The sequence below is a fragment of the Passer domesticus genome, chromosome 7, assembly GCF_036417665.1.
Source record: "Passer domesticus isolate bPasDom1 chromosome 7, bPasDom1.hap1, whole genome shotgun sequence".
NCBI classification, from domain to species: Eukaryota; Metazoa; Chordata; class Aves; order Passeriformes; family Passeridae; genus Passer; species Passer domesticus.
In genome coordinates this window covers 57,652,879-57,676,946 of record NC_087480.1, presented here as the reverse complement: position 1 = coordinate 57,676,946, position 24,068 = coordinate 57,652,879, and the positions used below count along the sequence as shown (strand labels likewise).

General features: G+C 42.5%; 1 protein-coding gene and 1 long non-coding RNA gene across 3 annotated transcripts; one reads left to right on the top strand and one right to left on the bottom strand.

Moving 5' to 3' along the window:
- The first annotated feature begins 333 nt into the window (after window positions 1-333).
- On the top strand, window positions 334-14,549 carry NDC1 (NDC1 transmembrane nucleoporin). Of its 2 annotated transcripts, none has more exons than XM_064428916.1 (18): window positions 334-430; window positions 603-723; window positions 1,692-1,793; window positions 1,981-2,155; window positions 2,627-2,765; window positions 4,208-4,316; window positions 5,141-5,192; window positions 5,679-5,811; window positions 6,785-6,877; window positions 8,124-8,205; window positions 9,025-9,180; window positions 10,215-10,469; window positions 10,601-10,719; window positions 10,951-11,001; window positions 11,396-11,459; window positions 12,293-12,393; window positions 13,318-13,478; window positions 14,299-14,549. In XM_064428916.1, the coding sequence occupies exons 1-18, from the start codon at window positions 389-391 to the stop codon at window positions 14,360-14,362; spliced, it is 2,019 nt and encodes a 672-aa protein (XP_064284986.1). In that variant the 5' UTR covers window positions 334-388; the 3' UTR covers window positions 14,363-14,549. The 2 variants fall into 2 exon arrangements, with proteins under 2 accessions (XP_064284986.1, XP_064284985.1); XM_064428915.1 differs by having other exon boundaries at window positions 389-430; window positions 558-723.
- On the bottom strand, window positions 10,216-23,988 carry LOC135305373 (uncharacterized). Its single transcript, XR_010366580.1, has 2 exons — window positions 20,314-23,988; window positions 10,216-19,630 (listed from the first exon to the last, which is right to left on the bottom strand). It is a non-coding gene; the product is annotated as an uncharacterized LOC135305373 (long non-coding RNA).
- Window positions 23,989-24,068: the final 80 nt, after the last annotated feature.

Sequence of the window (24,068 nt, the reverse complement as noted above, 5' to 3'; positions counted from 1 at the left end):
CTTAAGGCTCTGGAGCTGTGAGGGGGTTTGGGCCAAGACGTGGTGTTGTGGCAGGACCGGACCCCCTTGAGGAGGGTCCGTGCCGCCAGCGAGGCTTTCAAAGTGTAAATAAACAGACGTAACGTGGACGAATGTGACAATTTCTTTCCTCGCCGCCCCGGGCCGCATTCTGTCCCCTTAGACACGGAGAAAGCCCCGGGTCCCCTCAGGCCGCCATAGCCGCGCGGGGAACGCCGGGACTTGTAGTTTCCGCGGCGAGTGACGTCACTCGCGCACTCCCGGGGAGCGGGCGTGCGCGCCCTCCCATTGGCCGCCGCCTGGGCGCGCGGCGGAAGTGGCGCGCGGCCCGCACGTGGGGCCGTTGGGCGGCGGCTTTGAACGGGCGGCCATGGAGGCGGCGGCGGGCGGGCAGCGGGCGCTGCTCCGGCAGGTCGGTCCTCTCGGGCTCCGCTCCCTCGGGCGCTGGGCTGGCGGGTGGTGTCGGTCCCCCCTCCTCAGCGTGTTTCCCCTCAGGTTCGGGGCGCTGAGCCCGGCCCCTCACCCTGCGCACCCCTCAGGCGCGGGGCTGGCGGCTCCCGGCCCCTCACGCCGTGTCCCCGCAGGTGCTGGGCTGGCGGGTGGCCGCCGCCGTGACCTGGTCCGTGCTGCTGCTGCCCTTGTGCACCGCGGCCTTCATCGTCCTCAGCGGCCTCGACCCCTTCCACCCCGTGCGCTGGATCTCGAGTAGGTGCCCGGCCGCGTTCTCCTGATTTTGCTCTCACCTGTTTGTGTTTCTGCGCCTTTTTTTTTTTTTTTTTTTTTTTTTCCTACACTGTTGTTTTGGGTTCAGTCCCAGGTAACGGGAACTGGCGGTGGCACCGTGTTACACTTGTATTTCAATAGACTTTGTCCTTTTAAATATTTCTGTTACACGCACAGCAGCCACAGTCCACCCCAGCTTGGGAATAAGTGTTGCGAGTTCATGTGAGTCTATCCCTCAGAGAATTAACAAAAACAGCTTAAGTGCTTTAGTTGTCTGTTCTGAGTGCTTGGACACACTTCCCCTTCCACCCTGTGCAGCTCCTGTTTCCATAAACAGCTTCAGTTTTCTCTGTGGTGCCCTGAATCCTAAGAGAAATTCCTGAAGCAGCCAGTGTGCATGGTGAGAATAACTTCCCTGAGTGCCTGCAATGAAAGTTGAGAGATGTTTAGCTGGAAGCTCCGTGCCTGTGATCATTGAGCTGCTCCAGGCAGAGGGAATTGACTTCCTTCCTCCCTTGAAAATAGAAGAGCTCAAAAGAACCACTCTGTAAGAAATTTCTTCCCTTTTTGGTGTGGTTGGGTTGCTGCAGCTTTTCTTAAATGAATGGAAATGTGATATTTGAGCCACAGTTTAATATTTTGGTTTTTTTTAAACCAAACTTCTGAGTGTTGACTTATAAGAAAACCAGTTATAAGGGTGTCAAATACTTTCTATGAAGTTTAAATTTGCTTTTGTGCAGAAATGTTGTGTAGCTGGGCAGACCTCATGTGAGATTAAAAAGTCCATTGACCATTAGAAAGTCTATTGAATGCTCCCCTTTAAGCATTCAGTGGATTATTTTGCTAAAGTTTTAAGCAATTTTGCATTGCTTAAGTGCTCTTTTCTGTTGTTTATTGCATTGCTGCTGTGTTATTGCAATTTTCTGAACAATAATGTTTTTATTTTTTAGGTTCTTTCAATGATTTGTATACTTCTTATGTTATCTTTTGTATCTTCCTGATGTCTGTGGTGATAATAGTAATAAGCATCTTCAACGTTGAATTTTATGCAGGTGAGTTGTGTAAATTGTTGAAGTGTCTTTGACACCTAAATTAAATGGGATGATCATTTATAATTAGTGACAGATCCTGAATGTGAAAAGTTCTTTAGTGACAGTGGTGGTTTTTTTTCTCTTTTTTATTTCGATGAAAGACTTTATTAGTAAGAAGTGAAAATGATTTTTCTGCTTTTATTTACAGTTGTGCCATCAATACCATGCTCTCGATTAGCACTGATAGGAAAAGTTATTCACCCTCAGCAAGTGATCCACTCCTTTGTTCATGCTATCATGGGAATGCTGGTTGCTTGGTGTGCCACAGTCATGACAAAAGGGAGGTTCCAGTTTCTTGCTGTGTCCTGCACGCCCTCAGAAAGGTAATTCTGTGTGTGTGTGTCAAAGATAAACAAAGAACTTTTATTGTAAAATGCATTTACTGGTAGTTGCTTTCAAAAAGAATCCCAGGAATTTGGGTATTCTCAAAACCCAGAAATTACATATTGATTTTCTTTATTAAAGGACAAAAAATGTCCCCCTTTGTAAATGTTACAATGCACAGAGAACTGGACCAGAAAAACTACATTTCCAGGATTCTGAATGGATTCTTCATTCTTGGTGACAAGTTGGTTGTCACTTGAACTAAGTCCTGGTTTTCTGGTTAATGGCATTTGTTTCGTGCATAAATTACAAAGCCAGGTGGTGGGATTCCTACTTTAGCAAAAAGCTTGCTGAGATGCCATCAGATGTACTGATCAGGAAAGTAAAATCAAACTTCTCATTTGAGTTTCCTAAGGCTTGAACAGCTTTTTGTTTTGAACTCAGAATTGATTCTAAGTTTTCTATTTTAGCCTAGAAGATGCTGTTCCTCAGATGTGCCTAAATGAGTATCACCTCTTCTTTTTACTTTCTGGAGCTTTCTTGGGATACAGCTACAGCCTTTTCTTTCTTATTAACAACATGAATTATTTGCCATTTCCAATCATCCAGGTGAGAGGTTTAAGCATCCTTGTACAAAGACATGTATAAGTGAAACAGAGCTCAAAAAAGCCTGGATAATTTATGAGTGTGGCAGCAGGAGCTGCCTGTGTGCAGCTGCTGTCACTGACAGATGAAGTGTACACCCAGCTTTGAATGCCAGCAGTGTTGATCCTACTCCTTCCTGCTCAAATGAACACAGAAATTGGGATGCTGTGACTCTTTAACATTTAGCCTACAGCCCTCTGATGCCTGTTAAAAGCTGGCTGAGGTGGCAGGTGAACTACAGCAAAAAGACAATGTGCACAAACTGGGTGTCAAATTCAGGAACTGACAACAAGGGTCACCTAAAAGGTGAAAATCTTGACAGTTAAAAAACCCCTTCAGTTCAAGTCTAAATAGCACATTAAATCTGGCTTAGAGCTCAACATCCAGAGCCTTTTCCTGTGTGTAGCACTATGGAAACTGAAATTCCATTAATTCCTCTGGAGGAGTCCTGCAGAGATCTGTAGCAGTGACACATCACCTTAAAAATACTTCTGTTGCTGCAGCCTCACAGCAGCCATTAACTTTTCCTGATTCCCAGAGTGACACATTCCAACCAGTTTGGCAAGAGATGTCTTTAACCAAGGTTGGTTGAATTATAGTGGAAAACCTGTGTGCTGCATTATGCTGACCATTCAGTTCATCAGCAAACCAAGCAGCATTTGGCAATGCTGTAGTTAATTTTTATTTTTTTTTAAATCTATTTAAATATTGTTAATTCTCATTTTTTTGTTGTTGTTTCTTTAGGTTTTCTGTTTGTTTTTAGTTTTGTTTTTTTCCTTTTTAATTTTTTTCCCTAATGCAAGCTAGTGAAATAAAAAAATTAAATCACTTTGGTTGTATTTGCATAGTTTCATTTTCATGGTTTCATTTGTCAGCTGGGTTGCATCAATCATTTGGAAACATGTAGTTTATTTATTTGGAGGAAAGCATCAGTGTTATGTTGGTTTTGCTGTGTGGAGGATTACTGATTCTGGAACTCAGGCTTGTCTAAATTTTCCCCATATTTTCATTGAACGTTTAGAATGTAAATGAAATCTAGTAGGTTAAATATGCCTTTTTTTCCCCTTTATTTTGCATTAGACTGGCTTATTTTGGTTTGTTCCTTTGTGTATTGAGCCAGTCTGACCCATTCTTCATTTTCACTGCTACAAGCAGGAAACAGGATAAGAACTAGAAATTAGTATAAAATGTCAGGAAAGATTGGGAGCATAATTAATAAATGTAACACCTAGAATTACAAAATACAAAATGTAACACCTAAAATTAAGTTTTTAATTGATCGAGACTTCAGGCTTTCAAGTACCTTGTCCTTTTTAGTTTATTATTATTAGTATTATTTTTATTAACTGCTTCATTGATTAGTTCTGAATGTGGAATACTAAACTATTTATTTTGTTTGTTTTTAGCAATACAAGTATTTACGTTTCAGAAGATCTTTGCCTCTCCTCATAAAACACAGTTGTGTGGAATCATTGTATTTTGTTAGAAACTTCTGTGTCACATATTACTTTTTTGGTAAGGGTTCCTGAAATTCTATTATTTTTTTTATTTGTAATTCCTGTGTTTGAGAACTTTGATCCATCAGGCTTTGGACTGCTCCTCCCATTGCCTGGCAGGGGAGATGTCCCAGAGCTGAGCCAGGCACTCCAGCAGTGGGCAGGGCTTCACTGTGTGTGGTGTTGCTGTACCATCCCATTTTTTAAGCAAAGATCAGCACTTTGGCTTTGCTCTCAAGTGCCCTGTATATTATTTGGATGGAGGCAGGATGGCTCCCTCCTGTGTGAAAATAGAGTTTGAGCTGTGGTAAAAAAAAATCTGTGCTGGTGAAGGTGATTGCACTGGACTTTGTAAAAATCAGGAATTCTTTGTTAGGGTTGTAATTATCCTCCTAAATGATGTCAAAATATGCAAGAGCTATTATTCCTTTATTTACATCAGGGGATAAATTAGAAGTAGGTGGTTCTATATCAGATTCCATTAAGTCTTTAAAAGCACTTTGCTGCTGCCTGGGCTGTAGTGAAAATGAATATTAAATTACTATTAACCCTCTTTTGTTAGTGAGGAAACACAATTAACTCACTGCTGAGAAGCAGCAATAAAAGAGGAGGTCTGCCTCTCTCAGTGTATAGCTGCTAGCCTGAAGCCTTTTTTCATTCTCTTTTCTGTGTTTCTTGAAACAAAGCAAGCCCAAAGGCAGATGGTTTCTTTGTCCATGTGAGTTAGAAGACCAGTCTCTTTTCTCTGCATAAATTCTGTTTCTGTCTTCTTTTTTGTTTTTGGCCTACTGTGTGTGTGATTTGTAGTTGTATTTGTTTCAGAGTTTCTTTTTGAACCCCTAGGTTATATCCCAAAGGTATGGATATGTACCACCATGGGTCTTCATACAGACAGGTAGGTAGGACATTGTGCTGGAAACATGGAATATTGTAGAGAGGTTCCTTTGCTGAGGAAGTGCAGCTTGGCAGCAGGACTCAGCTCTGCCTTCCCACAACAAATGTGGGGAGCTCTGGCCTTTTCTGAAATTAATCCTAAAGGAACCAGCATGCCCTTGTAGGAACCATCTTGTCATTAGGATAGTAATTAAGAAATCACCTTTTATTTTTTTTTAATGTAAGTCTCTAAAGTATTAGAGGTAAACACTCCAGATTGCATCTATGAGTTTTATCTGATTTTCTATGGTGGTTTTTTTTTGGGGGGGGACATTCTTAATTTTTATATGACTGTTGTTTGTTTTAAAATAGGGAGGCTGGATTCTTAATATGCTAATTGGCTAAAACTGTAGTCATTCTTACTTCATATTTATTTGCCTTAATTTCATTAGTTTTTCTTAATAAGAATACTAAAATACTTGTGTCCTCTTGGTTATTTTATCTGCAGTAAATTACATCCTCTTGACACTCTGAGTGGCTTATTGGATCTCTCTTTGTTTTACCATACCTGGCTGAGTGGTGTGTTCCTTCTGATGACCTGGTACACTGCTTGGCTGCTCTTCAAAATCTATGCCACAGAGGTCAGTGCTGGTGAGAGTGCTCCAGTTACATCATCAGTGTGGCACAGATAATTCTTTCATTTCAAAAGCAGTTCTAGTAGGAAATAACTCATTGTGAGCTCTTGAATTTTCACAGCATGCACTACAGATCTGATAACTGAATAGTGAAGAGAGGCCTGGCATTAATTGGCTTTCCCTTTCTTCTCATAGAAAGACCTCTGCTCCTTAGAAAATACATGTTTTGTTCCTGCCACCTCCTCCTCTTACTCCTGCTTCTGTTTCCAGATGTTTCCTTAGAGAGGAAAAAATTGATCTTCTAACTTGATTTTTATTTTTTTAAATTAAGACACTGACACTCTTGATAAAAGATAAAAAAGTGAGGTTTAAATCCTGGGTCAGTGTATTTGTGCAAAGTACTCTTGGAATGAAATGGCAAATACAGTGCTGTTGGGGTGTGTAATTAGCTTTAATTAGAAAGGTGTAGTTGTTGTGACTACATTCAGAAGAGATCAACAATGAGTCAAGCATGACAGCAGCTCTGAGGTGTGAGCAGCCTGTCTCAAAGGATAAAGCACCAGGAACACCATGTCAACATCTCTAATTCTGTGTTGCTTATAAAACTGTGGAAGACAAAAGAAATCATCCACCTGTGAAGGTATAAAATGGACTTTGCCCTTTTGGCTGATGAAAAAAGATTTGTTTATCCATACAGTTCTGTTTTTCTTTATGAGCTAAAAAACTTCCAAACTTGCTTTTAAATATTTGCATAGTGTTAACTGAAAAGTCAGGAAAGAAACTGTGAGATTAGCCCACATGAGCACATTTATTTGAAGATAAAAGATATCTGGATTTTCTATGATTTTTCAATTCTAAATTAAAGGACTAATCTGTTTGTTTGTTTCTGTGTTAGAAATTCCAGGCTAGCTTACTGTTTTTTCATAAGATTTTCTTGTGCTTTCCTCTGTATAACACAAGTTTTGATATTTGTATTTAGAGTCATCATTTTCCCATTCAACCAACATTTGCTCAGGAGACAGACCAGTGCCTGCCTAAAATCTTAAACAGCAATCCTCCCCTCCTTATAAAGGTAATTGAGCTCCTACCTCTTCCCTGACAGGTGTGTGCTGAAAAGGTGTTTTTCAGAGCATCCCATCTTCCAGGTACCAGTTCTGCTCACTGAGGTGTTAGTTCCTTGAAAAGCTGCCTCAGAGCACTCACAGGCTGTTGCATTTAGTGATGAAAATTTGTTTAGTAGTGACATCTGCTGGTGCTCACCACACTGTTACTGTTAGCTGAAGATTCATTTTGTTAGAGGTAAGATCTGTGTGCAGCAGAAGTGTCATGGTGTGTACTGATGCAAAAACAGAGCTTAGTGGCATTCACATATTTGTAACTCAACTTTGAGTCTTGTAACATAAGCAGATGTTTTCTCAAACCTTCGTACTCTCAACATCTTGTCCCTGCAACATATATTTGAGCTCTTAACATGTGTGTTCTCTCTTGAAATTAAAAATATATCCATATTTAGGTTGGAAGTTGGGGGTTTTTTATAAAAGGCAATAGGGAAAAGCTACTTAAAACCTGTGAGTAAAGAAGAGGAATTTTGGTCTGTGGTAAACATTAATAGGATTTACTGATTATAACACTTAGAAATTGGAGACCTCATTTCAGAGGTATTATGTAAATAAAGATAAGAATATTCTCTTGCACAGGCAAATTCTACTTTATTGATTGTACAGATTTCTGATAAGGCTGGAGGTAGAATAGGCTGCAATACCTTTTTAAGCTTTGCTGCATTATCTGAGGATAGGTGGGGAAGAATTGAGCACAATTAAAGGAACAGGAAATCTAATACATGATCTCAGATGTCATTAAAATGTCCAGTTTATAATAGGGTTTTGAATATTGTGAGAAATCTGGTTATTTTTAGTTTGGCACATTAATTGCATAATCACAAGAAAAAGCAGTGGTAGGTCGGTCCCATAAGGCACTGACCCTCAAACTGTAGCTGAGCTCTGGTTTGCAAAAACAGTTCTTTTCATAGACTTTTTAGTGTCTTAATGTCTTTCTGCCTGAGGTATTAGAATCAAACAAGTGTTTGATCTTCTTGAACTCCTGAGAACTGACATATCACTAAGGCTCTTAATAGCTCTGCAGCCCCATCCAGGGTGGGTTTGGGGATTTGCCTCCATTCTCTTTGTGTTACATGACTGCTTTTTTAGCCAGTGTGAACTCATTCTTTGGTAGGGATTGATTTTGTTTGGATAACTACATGTTTTTTAAGCAAATACAGTGGATTTTGCATGCACTAAAATATTTTCCTTTCTTTGTAGTTTTTAGCCTTACAAGACTTGATGTTACTTTCCCAGTATTCTCCTGTTCGACGACAGGAAGTCTTTAGCCTTAGTCAGCCAGGTAATTATAAAAATTATTTTGTGTTTATTCCTTTTTTTTTGAATCATTAGTAAAGCGCTCTTAGAAATGATGTAATGTTGTAAGGTATGCTGCATAAGCCAGGTGCCTTTTCCAAAAGGCTGCTTAATTATCTATATTCATATTGTTTCACCTGCTAAACTCAACCAGTTGTGGTGTCTGTTGGATTTAAATGATGGCCAGGAGGAAACACAGGTTTAGGATTTTCAAAGCAGGGCCCACTTCACACCACCAGTCAGACACTGCAGACTGGATAACCTGACGGATGTGTATGGAAGCTGAATTTGAGGTGTGAGTGAGGGGAAATCGGGTACAAATACTGAGTCACCACTGCAGCTGTGAGAGCAAACACTGCCTGTAACTTGAGTTAGTGCACAGTCCTTTTGCTGTACTCAGATATGGCAGAGGGGGTCACTTAAAACTGCTTAGAAGCCCTCAGGAACTTTTTGTAGCACCTTATCAGGAATTCTAGTATTTGTACTGCTTCAAAACTGTGTTGACATCACCACTGGCATTTGTTCATTTTAGCTGTTCAGTAATTTCAGATCTGATGGGCTGAACTGCCTGTGTTGCCTGCTTGCTTAGCAGGTTTCACTGAAGTCTTTTTAGAGTTATCCATTGAATCTGTCCATGTTTTCATCTTCTCTCAGTACAAACAAGCTGTCACAGTGGAAATGCCCTGTGGCGTTTTAGAAGCTGAGTGGCACTGTGACAGTGAAGCTCCTGCTGAGAGCACACGGGCACTGTCAGAGAGCTCCAGGGAGGAGCAGCTGGGTTAAAGCCTGCTCTTTGCACTGCCAGGTGGGCACCCACACAACTGGACTGCAATATCCCGGGAGTGTTTGAGTCTGCTCAGTGACCTGACTCAGAGGCTGATTGCACAGCAGGAAGCAGCAGCAGCAAATGGGAGAGCAAAGCCACCAGTGGGAGAGCTGAAAGGACCTCCACAGACTCCAGGTATGCTCATAAAGGTTTGTAAAGCACGAAGGCAGCAATAGATGCCTTAGTCTCAATTAAATTTTTTGAGGAAAATGAGGGATTTCTGCAAATAAATACAGACAAAAAAGATGCTCCTCCAATTAATTTTAGGTGTTTGTGTTGAAGTAATCCCAAAATAGCTAGAAAACTTGCAATTAGCATATTTACTCAGTTTGTTTACTTGCATGATATTATGTTCAATACAGTTTTTTTTCCATACTTGCATGAATAAAAAAAGTCTGATTATCACAGTTTCAGTAAGTGGTTCAACACAGCACTGGGAGAATTTAAGTCTTGCCAAGAGATGCTCTGTAATTTGCATAACTGCTCTTATGATTAGTTTAAGATGGTAAAATTAGGTTCTGTTTATGTTTGAGTGCTTCACTAATATCACTATAGAGTGAGGAAAGCCCAGTCTGACTCCTGAGCTGTGAGCAGCCTCCTGGCATTTGGAGTGTTTTACATGCCAGACTGGCATCATCCCTGGCAGCACAGCTGTGTTAGCACGAGGCTGCCAGGTGCTGGAATCCCTTAGCAGGCAGTGCCCTGGCAACAGCAGGCACTGTTGATGTGTCACAGGTGAATTTCTTCTTTTGCTGCTAATCCTTGGATTTGGAGACAGACGTGCCTTTTCTTACATGCCAATCAGAATGACTTTTCCTCCTTCTGTGAACAGCCTTTTTTCTAGTACTTAATGCTAAGAGCCTACTTTATGTACATTTATATCAGGGTGTTGTAGTGTTGGCTAGCAGGAGTAAAATAAACAAATCCACAAGATTTATTTAAATTTTTTTATATTTTTTTTCTCATCACTTGCTGTTTTTAAGCTGATGAACTTTGAAAATGCTCCATGCTTATGTGGATGTGTACTTCTTTGCAAGAGCAGAGTGCTAACCATGCCCTTTCATAATAGCTCTGGTACAGAAGTTGTTGAAATAGCAATCAAATAACAAACCCATCTCCTGTCATTGTGCCAGCCTGCTGTCTTCATGCAGTGTGTTGTTTGTCACTAGGAGCTGTTGGGATAGAAGACATGTCATTCCAGTCACAGAGGTCCAACATTGTTCTCAGAGCCTCCATGTCTCCCCTGGTTAAGCCATCCCTGATGCCTGTGAAGACGTCTCCTGGCTCTGATGTTGGTTCACCTTTCAGCTCTCCTGCTTTAAGTTACAAGATGGGAGTTGTGGATGGAAAGTCTCCTTGGCATGGAGCAGTCCAGAGTCCCCACGTCATGAGAAGGGGACCAAAGCTGTGGACGTCGGTTTCAGGTAGAGATTCTTCCACAGCACTTGAGCCTCACAGCCATGAGTGTAGTAGCCTTGTCAATGGAGAGCTGCATTGTGAGGATGAAAGTGACAGCAATAGTTTTTCTGGAGATACTGTATTTTTTTTCTTGCAGATCAGCAAATGAATGGTTCCCACCATGAATCCTCCCCAGTGCTCTCTGCTCCAAGAACTGGCAGTGAGGCAGTGCAGCCAAGATTTATTTACACATGGCTTCAGAACAAGCAAGAACAGGTGGAGTAAAATTGCAGTCCATAGAGGGTGCAGCTTAGGTGATACCTCTCTGGAAGAATTTTCCCCTTTATGGAATGAATAATTCCTTCTCTACTTAGCTTATACACCACAAATCCTTCCCTCCACTCCCAATGCCTTTATGCTGTGTGAAGGTGGAAGGGTTGAGAAGGGCCAACTGTGCATGCCTTAAATAAATGCAGATGACATGTTTAATCTTCTGTTTCTTTTCAGATAAAAAACTTCTTGTCCAGACGGGCGTTGATAATGTATTTCTTCAGCAAGGTAAGGGTGTTTGAGACACAGGTAATGGCTTTAAAACCTGTATTTTCATCTAAAGCTTTCCATAAGTACAGCTTCTTGCTTGCTGTGGGTTTCACAGCAGGATTGTTTCATACCTGCAGAAAATAAGAATGCTTTTTTAAACTCATCTGATTAGAAACTGCATTTCACTTAAAGCATTCTTATCCCTGAAAACTAGCTAGTGTATATCCTTTTTTCCCTTTTTTTTTTTCTCTCCTCAATTACAGCTGTAGCATTGTGGGCAGTTCCTGTCCAAAAAGAATTTTCTGGCTATTTCCCAAGATCTGTTTGCCTTGCAGGTGTGTTCTGAAAGCTGCAAATTTGGCAATATTATTTATAAAGTGCACTCATCATAACACTTTGGTTTCTTTCTCAGCACCCAGAAGCCTCCATCCAGGCTGTCTTCTGTGATGCCCAAATGCACATCTGGGCTTTGGAAGGTAAGTGGTTTCCAGGTGATCCACTCTGTTGCTTCATGGAAAACTCTCTGGGCTCTGTGCTTTATAAATGTAACAATAAAAATCTTTGATATGCTTTTGACAAAAACATATAACAGCATTTCTGACACCAACATGACTAAAGTCTAATTCACTTGTTAGTTTTGAGATCCCATGTGAGATCTCTTACTTTATGTTCTGTACAGATTCCTAAACTTGATTTCTGGTGCTTCTCTCTCATGTGAACCCATGTATCACTTTTACATTTTTTCTAGTGACAGATTTATGATGCCTTTTTACAACAGCTTTTCTGACTAAAGGCTCTGGCTCTTTGTTTATCACAGAGCTATGGGAGGCACTCAGATAATAACTTAGCAAATAAACAAAAAGATGGTTTGCAGAGAATTAGACCAATGACAGTATGAAATTACATTTTGGATTTTTATTGTTTCTTTCAAAGTCGTGAGTAAATACTGATTTTGATAGACTCTTCTATTACATTTGACTGTGCAAAGTTGATCAGTCTCCTTGGTGATGTGTTTTATGGGCAGATGTGCCATGCTGTGTCAGATTGAAAGTGATGGCTGGGATGTATAGAGTCTGGAGATGGGAATCACACATAATTTTAATATAATCTCTCTTGCTTTACCAACCTCAAGCTATTATACACCTGTCAAACCATGGGTGGTTTGGTGCTTTAGCCAGAGCTGAGGTGACTTTCAGCTGGCAGCAGCAAGTCCAGCACACTAGTGGAATCTTCAAGCAACAACATGATCTTTGATACTGAATTCTCACCTTTTGAAGCAGTAATTACAACAAATTAATTTTTTTAAAAGGTCTGTCTCACTTGGTAGCAGCCTCCTTCACTGAAGATCAGTTTGGAGTTGTCCAGACTACACTGCCAGCTATCCTGAACACGCTCCTGACTCTTCAGGAGGTAAAACTGTTAACTTTTCCTTGCTGCAAGGCAACTTCAGGAGAGGAGAAGGAGTTTTGTTGATTTACATAAAAACCTTGCTGACTAGTCATAACATTGAAGTTGCTGCCACTAAAACAGCTCTTCTGCAGTTAATCTAACCAAAACAGCTGGTTGCCACTATGTACACTATGAAACAGCTGAATAAAAAAAACCTGCTGGTTTTTTAAGTTGTGGAAGGAGAAAATATGCAATGTTTAATTTTAAAGAAATGCTACTGTGTGCTCAGTTGAAGAGTTTATTTCAGGGATGCAGCAATTCTAATGCAGTATCTTTTGCAGAGTTAGAACTTAATTTTTATTTGGTTGCACACAATTCCTGGTGCAACACGGAGCACTTGGAGACATTGCAAATCTCAAGAGATAAAATCTGTGTCTCTGCTAATAGTAAGACACTACTCTCAAATTACTGATGTTTGTGTAATGTGTGTTTTAAAAAATCCAGATTTATTTCCAAAGCTATCCATGTCCTAGTAACATAACCATTTCACACTGCCCTAATGGAGGTTCTTGGAAAGAATTTAGAGGTTATTAAAGTTCTCCAGTGTAAGTCATCTATTCCAGGAACATGCACCATGGGGAAAAAAAGCCAATGCCCTTGTTTGTGAAAGAAACAAGTCGTAATGCAGGACAGAATTGTGTTTCTCCTGCAGCATGTGATGTTCTTAGTTCAAGACTCAGTAACAGAGAATCTTATTTCACAGAACTTGGTTCTGTGTTCCTGTTGATGGCTGGGAAATGCTCAGTCTCCAAAACATGTTTGTGTGTCTTGGTGGAATTTCTGAACCTGCACTTTGTTTTTGCTTTATTTGACACAAACATGTCGCTAGTTACATGATGAGGTAATTGATCAGGTGACAGGAATCTGTTTGTTTTTCTCAACCAGGTTGTAGACAGACATTTCAAACTGCCACATGTTTCTAGCAAACCTCCCCGGATTTCAGGGAGCCTGGTGGACACATCCTACAAAACACTACGATTTGCACTTAGAGCATCTCTGAAAACAGCCCTGTACAGGATAACTACTGTCTTTGGAGAACACTTGAAGTAAGAACTTCCTCATGATTGCTTGCTTGTTAAATTTAGTTTAATGTTATTGTAGGATCTGTGAAAATCAAAAATTTAGGGGGAAAATCCCTTCTGGTCATTATTATAATGTGGTATTTTAGGTTTTTTTGATTTGTGGAACCTTAAAAAGTTCCTGTGTAGATATATGGTCCCCCTTCAAAATTTATTATTCATAGATTTCTGGGCAATTTTTCTTAGTGACTTTTCATGAACTCTTTAGAAGCAGTTCATGAATACCATTTGTTTAATAAATCTGAGCTGCTGAAAAGAAAATAAATCAACTAGAGACAATTGTTCTGCAGGGTGAAAATCCTATGAAGGGTCTAAATAATGAAATTCCATTGCTGCCTGCTTGTCCAACAGCTCTTCCTCAGCCACTCTCCCAGCAGGCAAACTTCTATACTTGGCCTTAGAATATGTGGGACTGAAACTTCCTGTAGTATCTGCCCATCTCTCCCTCTGGGGATGAAATGTCCCTCAGATTAGAAGTGCTCAGTGCACAGGAGGGATCATTTTAGGAGATTCTTTCTTACCTAAATCAACCTTGCAAGTTAATCAGTTGCTGTTTAGAGGTAAGGAAATGGGCAAGGTTACTTGGTAGAGATATTTTTTTAGAAGCTGTTGAGAATAAGAATTGACAGTTTCAAGGATTAATATGCTCTTTGTCTTGGAACATAGATGGTTTTTCATAAAATTTAGCTTCAGTGTAATTGATTTCAATGTACACTCAATTTTTACATGAGACTTTATTTTTGTGCTGTATTTCTTCTAATGTAAAATGTTCTGCCTTTGTTTCCAGTGCTGTACAAGTGTCTACAGAACATAAGAAAAGATTTCAGCAATTCCTGGACTACAAAGAATAAATTGTGATGCAGCTATGGTTGTTTTTTTCAAGACTTGCTAAGAAGAAAGTGGGACTAATGAGGCTTTTTACCTTGGCTTTTTGGAAAAGCATATGGATGTATAAGTTGCAGAACAAAACTTTTAGAACTGTAGAAGAGTTCTTGTGGGTTTGGATCATTTTTTGTATAATAAAACTTGTAAAATTCATCTTGCCTTCTTTTAATGTCACTTACAAATGAGAAAGTGCCAGTTCTTCATTCTAGGTAAGACTACGACATTTAAGATTGCCAGAGTTATTTTGACACTTAGATCTTTCATTATTTTTCACACTCTGTTCTTTCCCTACTCTCTTCTGTTAGGGGGCTGAGGAGAGATTCACATAGATACTTAGTGCTTAAGTGCTTCATAAATTTAGTTGATAACACTTCTAGATCAAGAGTGTAGTTTAAGTGTAGGAAACAGATGTGCCCAGGAATAAAACATGCTGCTCCTCTGTAAGCTGGAAATACTCCTTCAGAGTAAAATGGGTGTGCAGAAAGGCATTATTAGCACACAAATATTGCCTGGAAAGTGAGCAGCTCAGATTTTATCTTTAAGGTGACTTAGCAAACCAAGTTCTGATCTGTAGGAAGGATGTTTGGAGCACATTCAAATTTTTCAAAATGGTATACAATATTGGTAGATTCTGGTGAAAAACACTATTTTTTTAAAGCTTTTTACCTGAAAACCTATCTAAATAATTTGAAAATTAACTACTCAGTTTTTAGACAGACTTCAGTTACTGTGATACCTATATTGGAAAATGTGTGAAATATGAAGATGAGAACAGTAAGCTAATGGTCTTGCAAATGAATTTAGTTTGATAAGGGGAAACAAAAGTATCATTTTCCTTCAGTGCTGTTAATCCTATGGTTTTTGTTGTGTTTTTTGTTGTTTTTTTTAAAATAGAGAACCCAAGATTTGAGGATGGCCATGGTGTTATGTTGGTGTGATGTGCCTGTGTAGTAATAGGGTGTCTGTAAGGTTTGGGTAAAAGAGAAACCCCTGAATCTCCAGTGAGAAATGCATATTGCTTTCTTGAGTACAGAGAGGTAATTTTTTTGTAATGCAGACACTGCAGATGTTAGATTTTGTAGTGGAAATGAGAATTATATTTTCTTTTTGCATTGAGATGGCCCATAGCAAACACAGTTAGGTGATGGATAGCCTGTCACAATGTTTAAAGGTTAAGCTAAAACATCCCCATGCTTGACAGGTAGAAGCCTCTTGCCTCTCTGACTTATTAAATAATTTAATTTGCATATTTTTTGGCATTGCAATGTGCGCTTGGTGCTTCAGCTGGTACCTCGGGTGTAACTGCTAACCCAAATACAGCAGATGGAAGTTTCAAGTAAGTTTTTCCACACTTTTGAACAGGTGCAGTATTTTTTTTTTATTGCTGTGGTATTTTCTGCAACACTCCCACAGCCATAAGCTGCAAGTTCTATTTAAGTGTTACACTTCTGAACAACGGGCTTAAAATGTAGGTGACTTTTTGATGGCAAGGTGGTTCAGGTCTGTCCTTGTGTTGCAGCAGAGATTTGCACATATCTGCTAATGTGTGTGTGATTCATGGCATTCTCCCTATGACAAAAAACCTTTCAAAAGCTCATTGCTTTGTGGTTTCTTTACCAGCTCTAATATTTAAAGAGCTGAAGACTTTTTTTTTTTTAAGCCTTAACTTAAAAGTGCATCTTTAACAATATCTCATGCCTGTGAATCAGTGTACAAGAACATAAAGTGTATGTTGGTTGCCCTTTGAAGTTGAGTAACTGATAACATCTTACTCTGGTTTTGGCTTTGGGAATAATTCTATTCCCCTGGCAAACTGGTGGTGTTTCAAGTCCTTTTGTATACTTTTGTCTTAACATAAGAATCAGTCTGTGAAGCCTCTGTGAGGCAGGGGAAGAGTCTCCTGAGTTCAATTCTGCATTCTGGGTACTGAGGAAAAAAAGCCTTTTTACAGGTGTTTTTTGTGTAGCTGCAACTGAACTGGATCCCCTAAGCCTGATATTTTTCATCTGTTTAATCATCTCAAAGCTGAGCTGCATCTTGTTGCTGGATTGCCTGCTGCATGCACAGGTGAAACAGTATTCTGGTAACCTTGTGAACAAGCTGCCTCTCCCACAAGTGAACTGCAGTCAAGAGCACCTGAAATAATAGCCACTGCAGCTCTGGAGAGGTACGTGCTGGATGGTTCACATCCCTGTTCCTGTTACAGTGGAGTAATGAAATAGAGGCTTAAGCTCCTGAGCATTCAGTTATAAATCTGGAAAAAACCTATCTTGCTTCATTTTCTGAGATACAGCTTTGAAAATTCAGACTGGGGGTGGACAAATGCAGAGGCACTGGTCCTTGAAGCCCTTGCACACTGCTGTATCCAGGGGAGGCAGGCAGGACTCACTCCCTCAACAGGAGCTCTGCCACTCTGGAGAGTTGTCCTGGTGCCAGCTGCGGCTCCAGGCCTGAATGCCCCTTGAAATGAAGTGGTTTCGATTCTGTTGCTGCGTGCTTTGAACAGAGGCTCCATTGTGTGTGCTGTGCTCGGTGTCCTGCAGCAGCCATCTTCCCACCTCCCACCCAGCTCCTGCGGCTCCCAGGGCAGCCAGGGACGTGCCAGGCCCCTGCTGATGGATGCTCTGGTACCTGTTCAGTCACAGGCAAGTGGTGCAGTCTGCGGGCTCTGAGCTTGCCAGGCCTCCCCAGCCCCTGCACGTGGCTCTGCCTGGGGAGGGCCTGGTGCACTGGGGGGTGGGTGGAGGTATGGAATCCATAGGAAGTGGCCTCAGGAGCACCTCTGGCTGTGGAGGTGCTTTGCCACACACAGTGCTCTCCCCTTTCCTGGGGGATGAATGGTGGCAGCTCGCAGTGCTTTCCCTGTTCAAGCAGGTGTGTTGTAGCTGCAGCGCTTCACACACCGATGGCAGCCACGTTCCCATCACCACCTCTCCCCAAAGATGCAATAAAACACTGAAAGTCTGTGTGGAATCATCACAGGCACTACACTGCAAGTTGAGAGTCCTCCCCACTATCCCCATACCCTCCTCCCTCTGTGGTCTTTGATATTTTCCATCACCAGTACTGTGTTACTGTATTTGCTGTGTGGATTAAATGCATTTGGGTGCTGTGGACAGGCCTGGAATGTGGTTTGCCAAGCTCTTGTGTTGTAAGGGGATGTAGAATGTTGCTTTCCTTTGCTGCAGACTCATGGTAGAGATTTGCATCTGGCAGACTGGCCACAAATGGTGCAGAATAAACAAACAGTGCAGCTTCCTCGTGTCTGAGGGAGCAAAACCTGCACCATGCTCAGATTTCAGAAAACAAAGAAATAACTTGGAGAAGATCTCACCTTTCTGTCCTTAAAAAAATCTTGGGACTACAGTAGAGCTAGTCAGTCGGGAGACAGATGAACATGGGGTCTCTGGAGCCTGCCATGAGAACAAAACACAAATTCAAGTGGGAATAGTTCCCTGTTGAATGTGCAAGCTGATTCATCGAATAAATGGTGATGGCACAGGAATTTCCTCTTCAGTTTCTTTTTCTGTCTCCCTAAAGAGTCAGTTCCTACAGTAAGAATTGCAGAGAAAACTCTGGCCTAAGCCACATGTATGTACTCATGCAATCATCAAAGGAACCAGTGCTGAGTGTACTCTGAGTTCCTCTCTACCCCTGCCCAAAACACACAAAAAATGACAGGCTTTGCCTTTCACTTCTTGAATAACTCTACTTTTAAATCTGACTCCTAAAATACACAGCTGGGGTTGGCTGTTGTATATAACTGAATCTTGTCTGAAAAGATATGACAAGAGCCCTGGAGGAATTTTGCAGGAATTAGGAATGGAAATATACAACTGCCTGAGTCAAAGATTGTTGAGGGTTCTGTGTAAGCACCCTTCTCTGCTCTTGCTAAGCAAATTCCACTAGTGTTTGAAGTTTCAGCTCAAGAGACAGAGTCTGTGCCCACCTCCAGGGCAAGCTCTGAGGAGCAGGGAGATGGGGCAGTAGCTCTGCAAGGCACAGGTTTCCTGTCTGCTCACTCCAGAGGTCACTGCTCACAGCAGGTCCAGGCTGTGGGCCTTGTCAGGGGTGGTAAAAGTTTTGGGTTGAGCATGGCTGCATCTCAAAGTTGGGTACTGAGGGGCTTTTGTCTTTGCACACACTTGCTGTTAGTTCTGGGAAAGGTTTATTAGCAACCACAATGTATTTTAGAAAGTCCACTCTTGTAATTAGTGCAAGCTGAACATTCCCAGGGAAATATGGGTTTGTCTTTTTTGTGCTTTGCACAGAGATCCTGTGCAGCACTTCAGCTCTTCACAGGTGGCCACTTTTCAAGCCTCCCAGATTCTGCATGTTGTGTTTGGGACACCAAGGGTTGAATTTAACTAATGGAACTGGAAATTAGTTTTACCATAGATAATGATGGGAAATGCTAAATAACCTGGAGCAAAGGTTGAGGGAAGCAGTCGATCTCTGTCACAAGTTTAGCACTCAAACTGAAGATTTTGGTTTCTGGGCCCCTGTTGTAAAACGGGATTTAGCCTAACCCCACCCTCCCTCACCTCCAGTGGTGATAATGAAATGTTGGTGTCCAAATCAGGCTGCTGCAGTGATGGACACCAAAGAAATGCCCTGGAGTAAATGAATAATTCTGTATTCTGCACAGGGCTTGGCTGGTGTTCAGTAAATACATTCACTGTGTGGCCCAGACGCTGTGCCAATGAAGAGAAAATAGAAAGAAGAGTGACTAGCTGTTCATTCAGCAATCACTGGCTTCAGTGCATTGAATATATGGAACCCTAGGCAAAATAACTGGCGGTCATGTTATAACTCCAGTTCTGTAACTCATTTAGAGTAGGCATGAGTCAAGTTTGTACCAGCCATTCTAGTCCTGGCACATCCCAATGCCAAGGACTGGATTTTACAAGCTGAACATTCTTAAGTTGTGCTGTTCTGAGGGGGTTTTGTTTGTTTGTTTGTTTATGACTGAAGTTTATTTTACTACCTGTGTTGTGTATACATGATGTGAGAGATCTATTTATGGATTGATGCAGAGAAATAGTACAGATGAATGTCTGAGGAAACTGACTGCAGGTGTAAACAACCACATCCTGAATGGAGCCTGGTTGGACCCTTCTTTAGAGGTGTTTTCCTCAAAGTTCACAGGAATGATCTGCCAATTAACTGGAGAGGCAGGAGGGATCTGTAGTGTTACAGTGGCTTTTGGAGATGATGGTTGTTTCTTGCAGTTTCTGCAAAACAAAGGTGCATTTAAGATCACCATGTGGTTTTCCCAAAATATGCTATTGTAAAGAGGTTTATTTTTAAAAGATAAGTCAGCGTGATCTGAGGAATTTCTTTTTTCTAACTACAAGAACCATAAACAAATCTCTAAGTTATGAGGCAATAGTTGAGTCCATCACTAGATAATGTGTGGTCAGTTTGACCCTGCTGCCTTAATTTAGGAGGTCATTTTCAAACCACTATAAAGAAGGGCATTGTGCTGCCTTAAAGGGATATGGGCAATCTCTAAGAAACGGGCATACTCACAGAGACAATTCCTTTGGCTCAGTTTTTGTTTGGTTGTCTCTCTTTTGCTATCTGTGGTGCAGTAAATTAAAACAAAAACAAGTCTGGACTTGGCATGCCTTTGTAAATAAACTGCTGTGTGTAAATTGACAGTTCCTTTACAACCAGGTTATTTATAATAAAGTTTGTTATTCTCCCACCAGAGAGCTTGTTCTGCCCAGTATTAAGAGAATGCTTATGGTAACACCTCCCACCTCTGTCTGCACTGCAGCAGTTACACAAAGTTCTCACAATTTCAATTGTGTCCTTTTAAAATCTCATTTTGTTGCCTGCTGGAATAGATGACTTCAATATGTGAACTAGAGATTAATACTTCACCTCTGCTTGTTTGCTCTGTGCAGCTCACCTTAACTGCATCCGTTCAGCCTCATTCCTCTCCTCCCACAGAACTGCCGGGGGAACGGGAGGTTTCAGCTGCTCTGTTTCTCGAAGATCCGGTTTGTGCGGCGGCCGGTTACCGCCGTCGCTTCCTGGCAAAGGTAAAGAGCTTTGAAGGCTGCATTTGGTGAACTGGAGTCTCCTTCATGCAGTGTCCTTTCCCCCCTCCTCTCACAGAGGATCTCTCACTGTCCTCCTGTGTATCCAGAGGCAGGAAACTGTGTCTCTGCCTGAGCAGCTGTGAGCACAGGGACAGTTCAGAGCAAGGAGGTTGCTGGGCATCTGCAAAAGCACCTGTAAGTCCTAAAAACACTGTCATGGCAATGATCTGATCATGGCTGGTGTCAGCAGGGAAAATGTATCAAACTTTTTAAAACTTGTTCTCCTTACTGGTACAATTTCACTCTGGCCCAAGCTAGACTAGGAGTGAATGGGCAGATGGGCAAGTCTCTAATAAACTCAGCACCTGTGTCTTGCCCACTTGACCTGGTGAGAGGATATTCAGGTGAGCAGTTTCATTCCTCTGGATGTTTTTTATACCAAATTGCAACCCCACCTTTCATATGTGCCTCAGAATGAAGCAGGGACTAGCTTCAGGGACTGAAGATGGCCTGTCTGCCTCAGCGGAGAGGTTTGCTTTGCTGATGGTGACATCATCAACAGAGAGAAGAGCAGTGTCCTAAGTGTGGGCCATGCCATGACCAACAACCACGGCCCTTGGCAGCCAGGAATGTTGAACAAGAAGGCTAATACAGAGAAATCTTCCCCCCACTTTCCTAAGGGCAGACTATTGCTGTCATGGGGGAGAGAGGCCAATGACTGGTTTTCCCAAGGACACAAGAAGGGAGACACCCATCTATGGTGGGTGGCAGTGACAACATTGGGTGAATCAGAGTGTGCTGTACAGCTCGTGCAAACAGCAAAGTCGTGGTGACCCAGGGCATGGAATAGTCTCGGCAGCCACAATTGCACTTGCTTGACCTTTGTTCCAGAACCAAAATATGAAATGTCTTCTGATTCAGTAGGGCGAGAAAAGGGACTACTTAACTCTTGCATTAGTACAGTTATTCAAGGAGCATCTGTTTCTCCCAGCACTTGTTCCTCCACATCTGTGCACTTGCCAGAGGGACCAAGTCGTTGTTTTCCAACAGCGCTAGGCGTCAAATCTCTATCAGACACATCCAGGTCTGGAAGAGTGTCCATCCTCCACCTGTTTCTCTTGCTCAGGGCCAGAGCTGGGCATCCCCAGCTGCACAGTCCCACTAAAGACAGGGCAGCTGCCAAATGCCTTACTGGAACTTGAGGAAACTGCGCTGTGAGCACAGCTTTGAGTCCACGGGGCCTCATTTCCTGAGGGAGGAATCTGGGGAGACCTGCAGCTTGAGCCATGGGGTCTGCATTTCTGTGACACGATCTGCCACGGAGAAATCAATCTCGGTGTGAAGGGCCTATACCCTCTGTGCTGCTGGAGCTTGGAGCTGTGATGTGCTTCAGCCCAAACCTTTCCTGGCTTGTAGAGGGTGCCCAGCACATGGAGGAGGCTCCGTGCCCGCTCCTGCCCATGGAACAGCCCAGCTCTGGGCGATTGCTGAGCCAGTGGCGGCACCTGCCGGTATTCTGCAGAAAGTTCTGGGTATTGGTGATAAAAAGAAAGCAGCAGCGGTTCAGAGCAGGACACACACGACTTCAGGTACAGAATGCAGTGATGAGGGTTAACGAGCTTCTCCCTGCTGGCTGTGGGAACATCCCTAACCACAAAAGAAAATCCCTCCAGGAAGGCACATAATATATCCAAAACTCCCTGTTTTCTAAGAAACTGCCTCTAGATATTTGGGCAGCATGTATCAATATAGCTGTAATCATTTGCACAAGATGAGCCCACATTCAGGATCCACCTAAATGCTATTTATTTCCTGCACTGGAAGCAGTGGGATTTCTCTGGTTACACTGTGTTCTGGAATAATATTTCCCTCTGTAAATTTTACTGCCTCTTCATGTCAACTGAGGTTTAGGCCGTCGCCATGGTGTATTTCTGTCTTAAATAATTACTGCTTGTGGTAGAACTGCCAGGTGCCTTTAGCATTTCCAAATCAAAGAAAAAGAACAGCTTGGTCCTGAGGGCCCCATGGATGGATGGGACTGGGGGATGGGAACATAGGTTAGCAGAGCACTAAGAGGTGGTGTGATAACGTACACTGAAAATATTTACTTTGTTTTCATAAATCCCAGGATATTACCATCCAATTCAGTGTTTGTGCCAGCTAGTTGATATTCAGTTTTGTTTCCCATAGAGGTAAGGTGGGGGTTTTCTCCCTTTTTGTAGCTTCTTGTTCCCACTAAGATATTCAGAGGAAGTTTACCAATTTTCAACCACATTTGACAGACAGCTATTAACTTCTGACTATTTAAGACACGGTCTTACAGAAGAAAAATTCCCTATTACTGCCATTACTGAGGGGAAAGGCTGGCAAGTTCCTTGCTTGGTAGACCTCAGGTCATCCATGCTAGGCAGGAATGAGGAGAGGCATTGCAAATGAGAGTCATTAGTACTGCTTCTCCCAGAACTACTTGTTCTATCTCAAGATCTTGTGTCTTTTATTGAGAGTTGCTTCCCTCCCACTAAATCCACAACATTCATAGCATTTGCCAAGAAAAAGTCATGCCCTGCTGTCCTGACCATTCCTGTACTCTGTACACTGCAGCGTGGCACTCGTTATTGGGGGTTGGATAAAACTGTGAGTGAGGCACTCCGTGCAGCATCTGTGCTACAGGAAGATGAACATCTCTCATCTCGCTGCGGGACTCTCCTCAGGAGGGGTGTAGCAAGATGCCAGTTCAGTAGCTGTCCCTCCTCCTTGTGCTAAATCTCCCAAGCCTCTCCTTTAGGTTTGCTGTGAACAAGCAGGATTTCCAGCCAGATGTCTGTATGATTTACACCCATGTAAATCAGGGCTGACTCTGAGTCTCTCCTATCTTCAAGCTGTCCTGGTGTGTTACAGACCTGCTGTGCTGCACCTGTGCTGACAGCAGCGTGTAGGGCAGGAGGGTGGAAACATCTCTGAGCCAGAAAAGTGTGGGCTAGCACAGCTCTCTGGTGCAAAGCTGCACATCGTGGCTCAGCCTGCATTTGCTTGGAACCAGGCCCAAGCTAATAAACCCAACCAGATTGCTTCCAGACCCAAGCAGGCCCAGGAGGAGCCAGTGCAAATGTCACTGTGCTGTGGTGCTTGCTCTGAGCTAGCTTAATTGTCTCTGCGGGCACGGGACAGCTCCTGCACCTGTAGGGCAGGCAGGAAACATCCACGTCCATAGACTGAAGCGCTGAATGCAGCTGGAACTGCATCACCAGAGAGATGTCTTGGCCAGGTTGTACCCACCTCCAACACATCTCCTGCTTCCCAGCCCCTGTCCCTGGCAAGGCTTTGCTGTCTCCTGCTGCTCTGCTGTGACATGCTGCAGTGGCTGTGGCTTTCGCACACCAGTTGTTTATAGGGCACTGCCAGCTGTTCGGTGGCGGGTCGGCTTGTGGATGTGCTGTGCCTGGGGACAGGCACGAGGATCCTCGGGCAAAAGGAAAGGGTCCAGGCTCACGGCAGCGGGGCCGCGGGAGGGATAATCAAGGACCTCTCGGGAGGCAAGTGGGCATCTGCAGGGACTCCCCACTGGTCGGGCACCAGGAAGGTGCGGACCCAGGGCACACCTATTCTCAGGCTGGCCCACTGG

Bases quoted from the DNA above. Each gene is read 5' to 3' on its own strand.
- NDC1 (XM_064428915.1), top strand. From the start codon at position 389: ATGGAGGCGGCGGCGGGCGGGCAGCGGGCGCTGCTCCGGCAG. The intron at 431-557 runs GTCGGTCCTCTC...CGCACCCCTCAG, and splicing joins AGCGGGCGCTGCTCCGGCAG to GCGCGGGGCTGGCGGCTCCC. The intron at 724-1,691 runs GTAGGTGCCCGG...TTTATTTTTTAG, and splicing joins CCCCGTGCGCTGGATCTCGA to GTTCTTTCAATGATTTGTAT.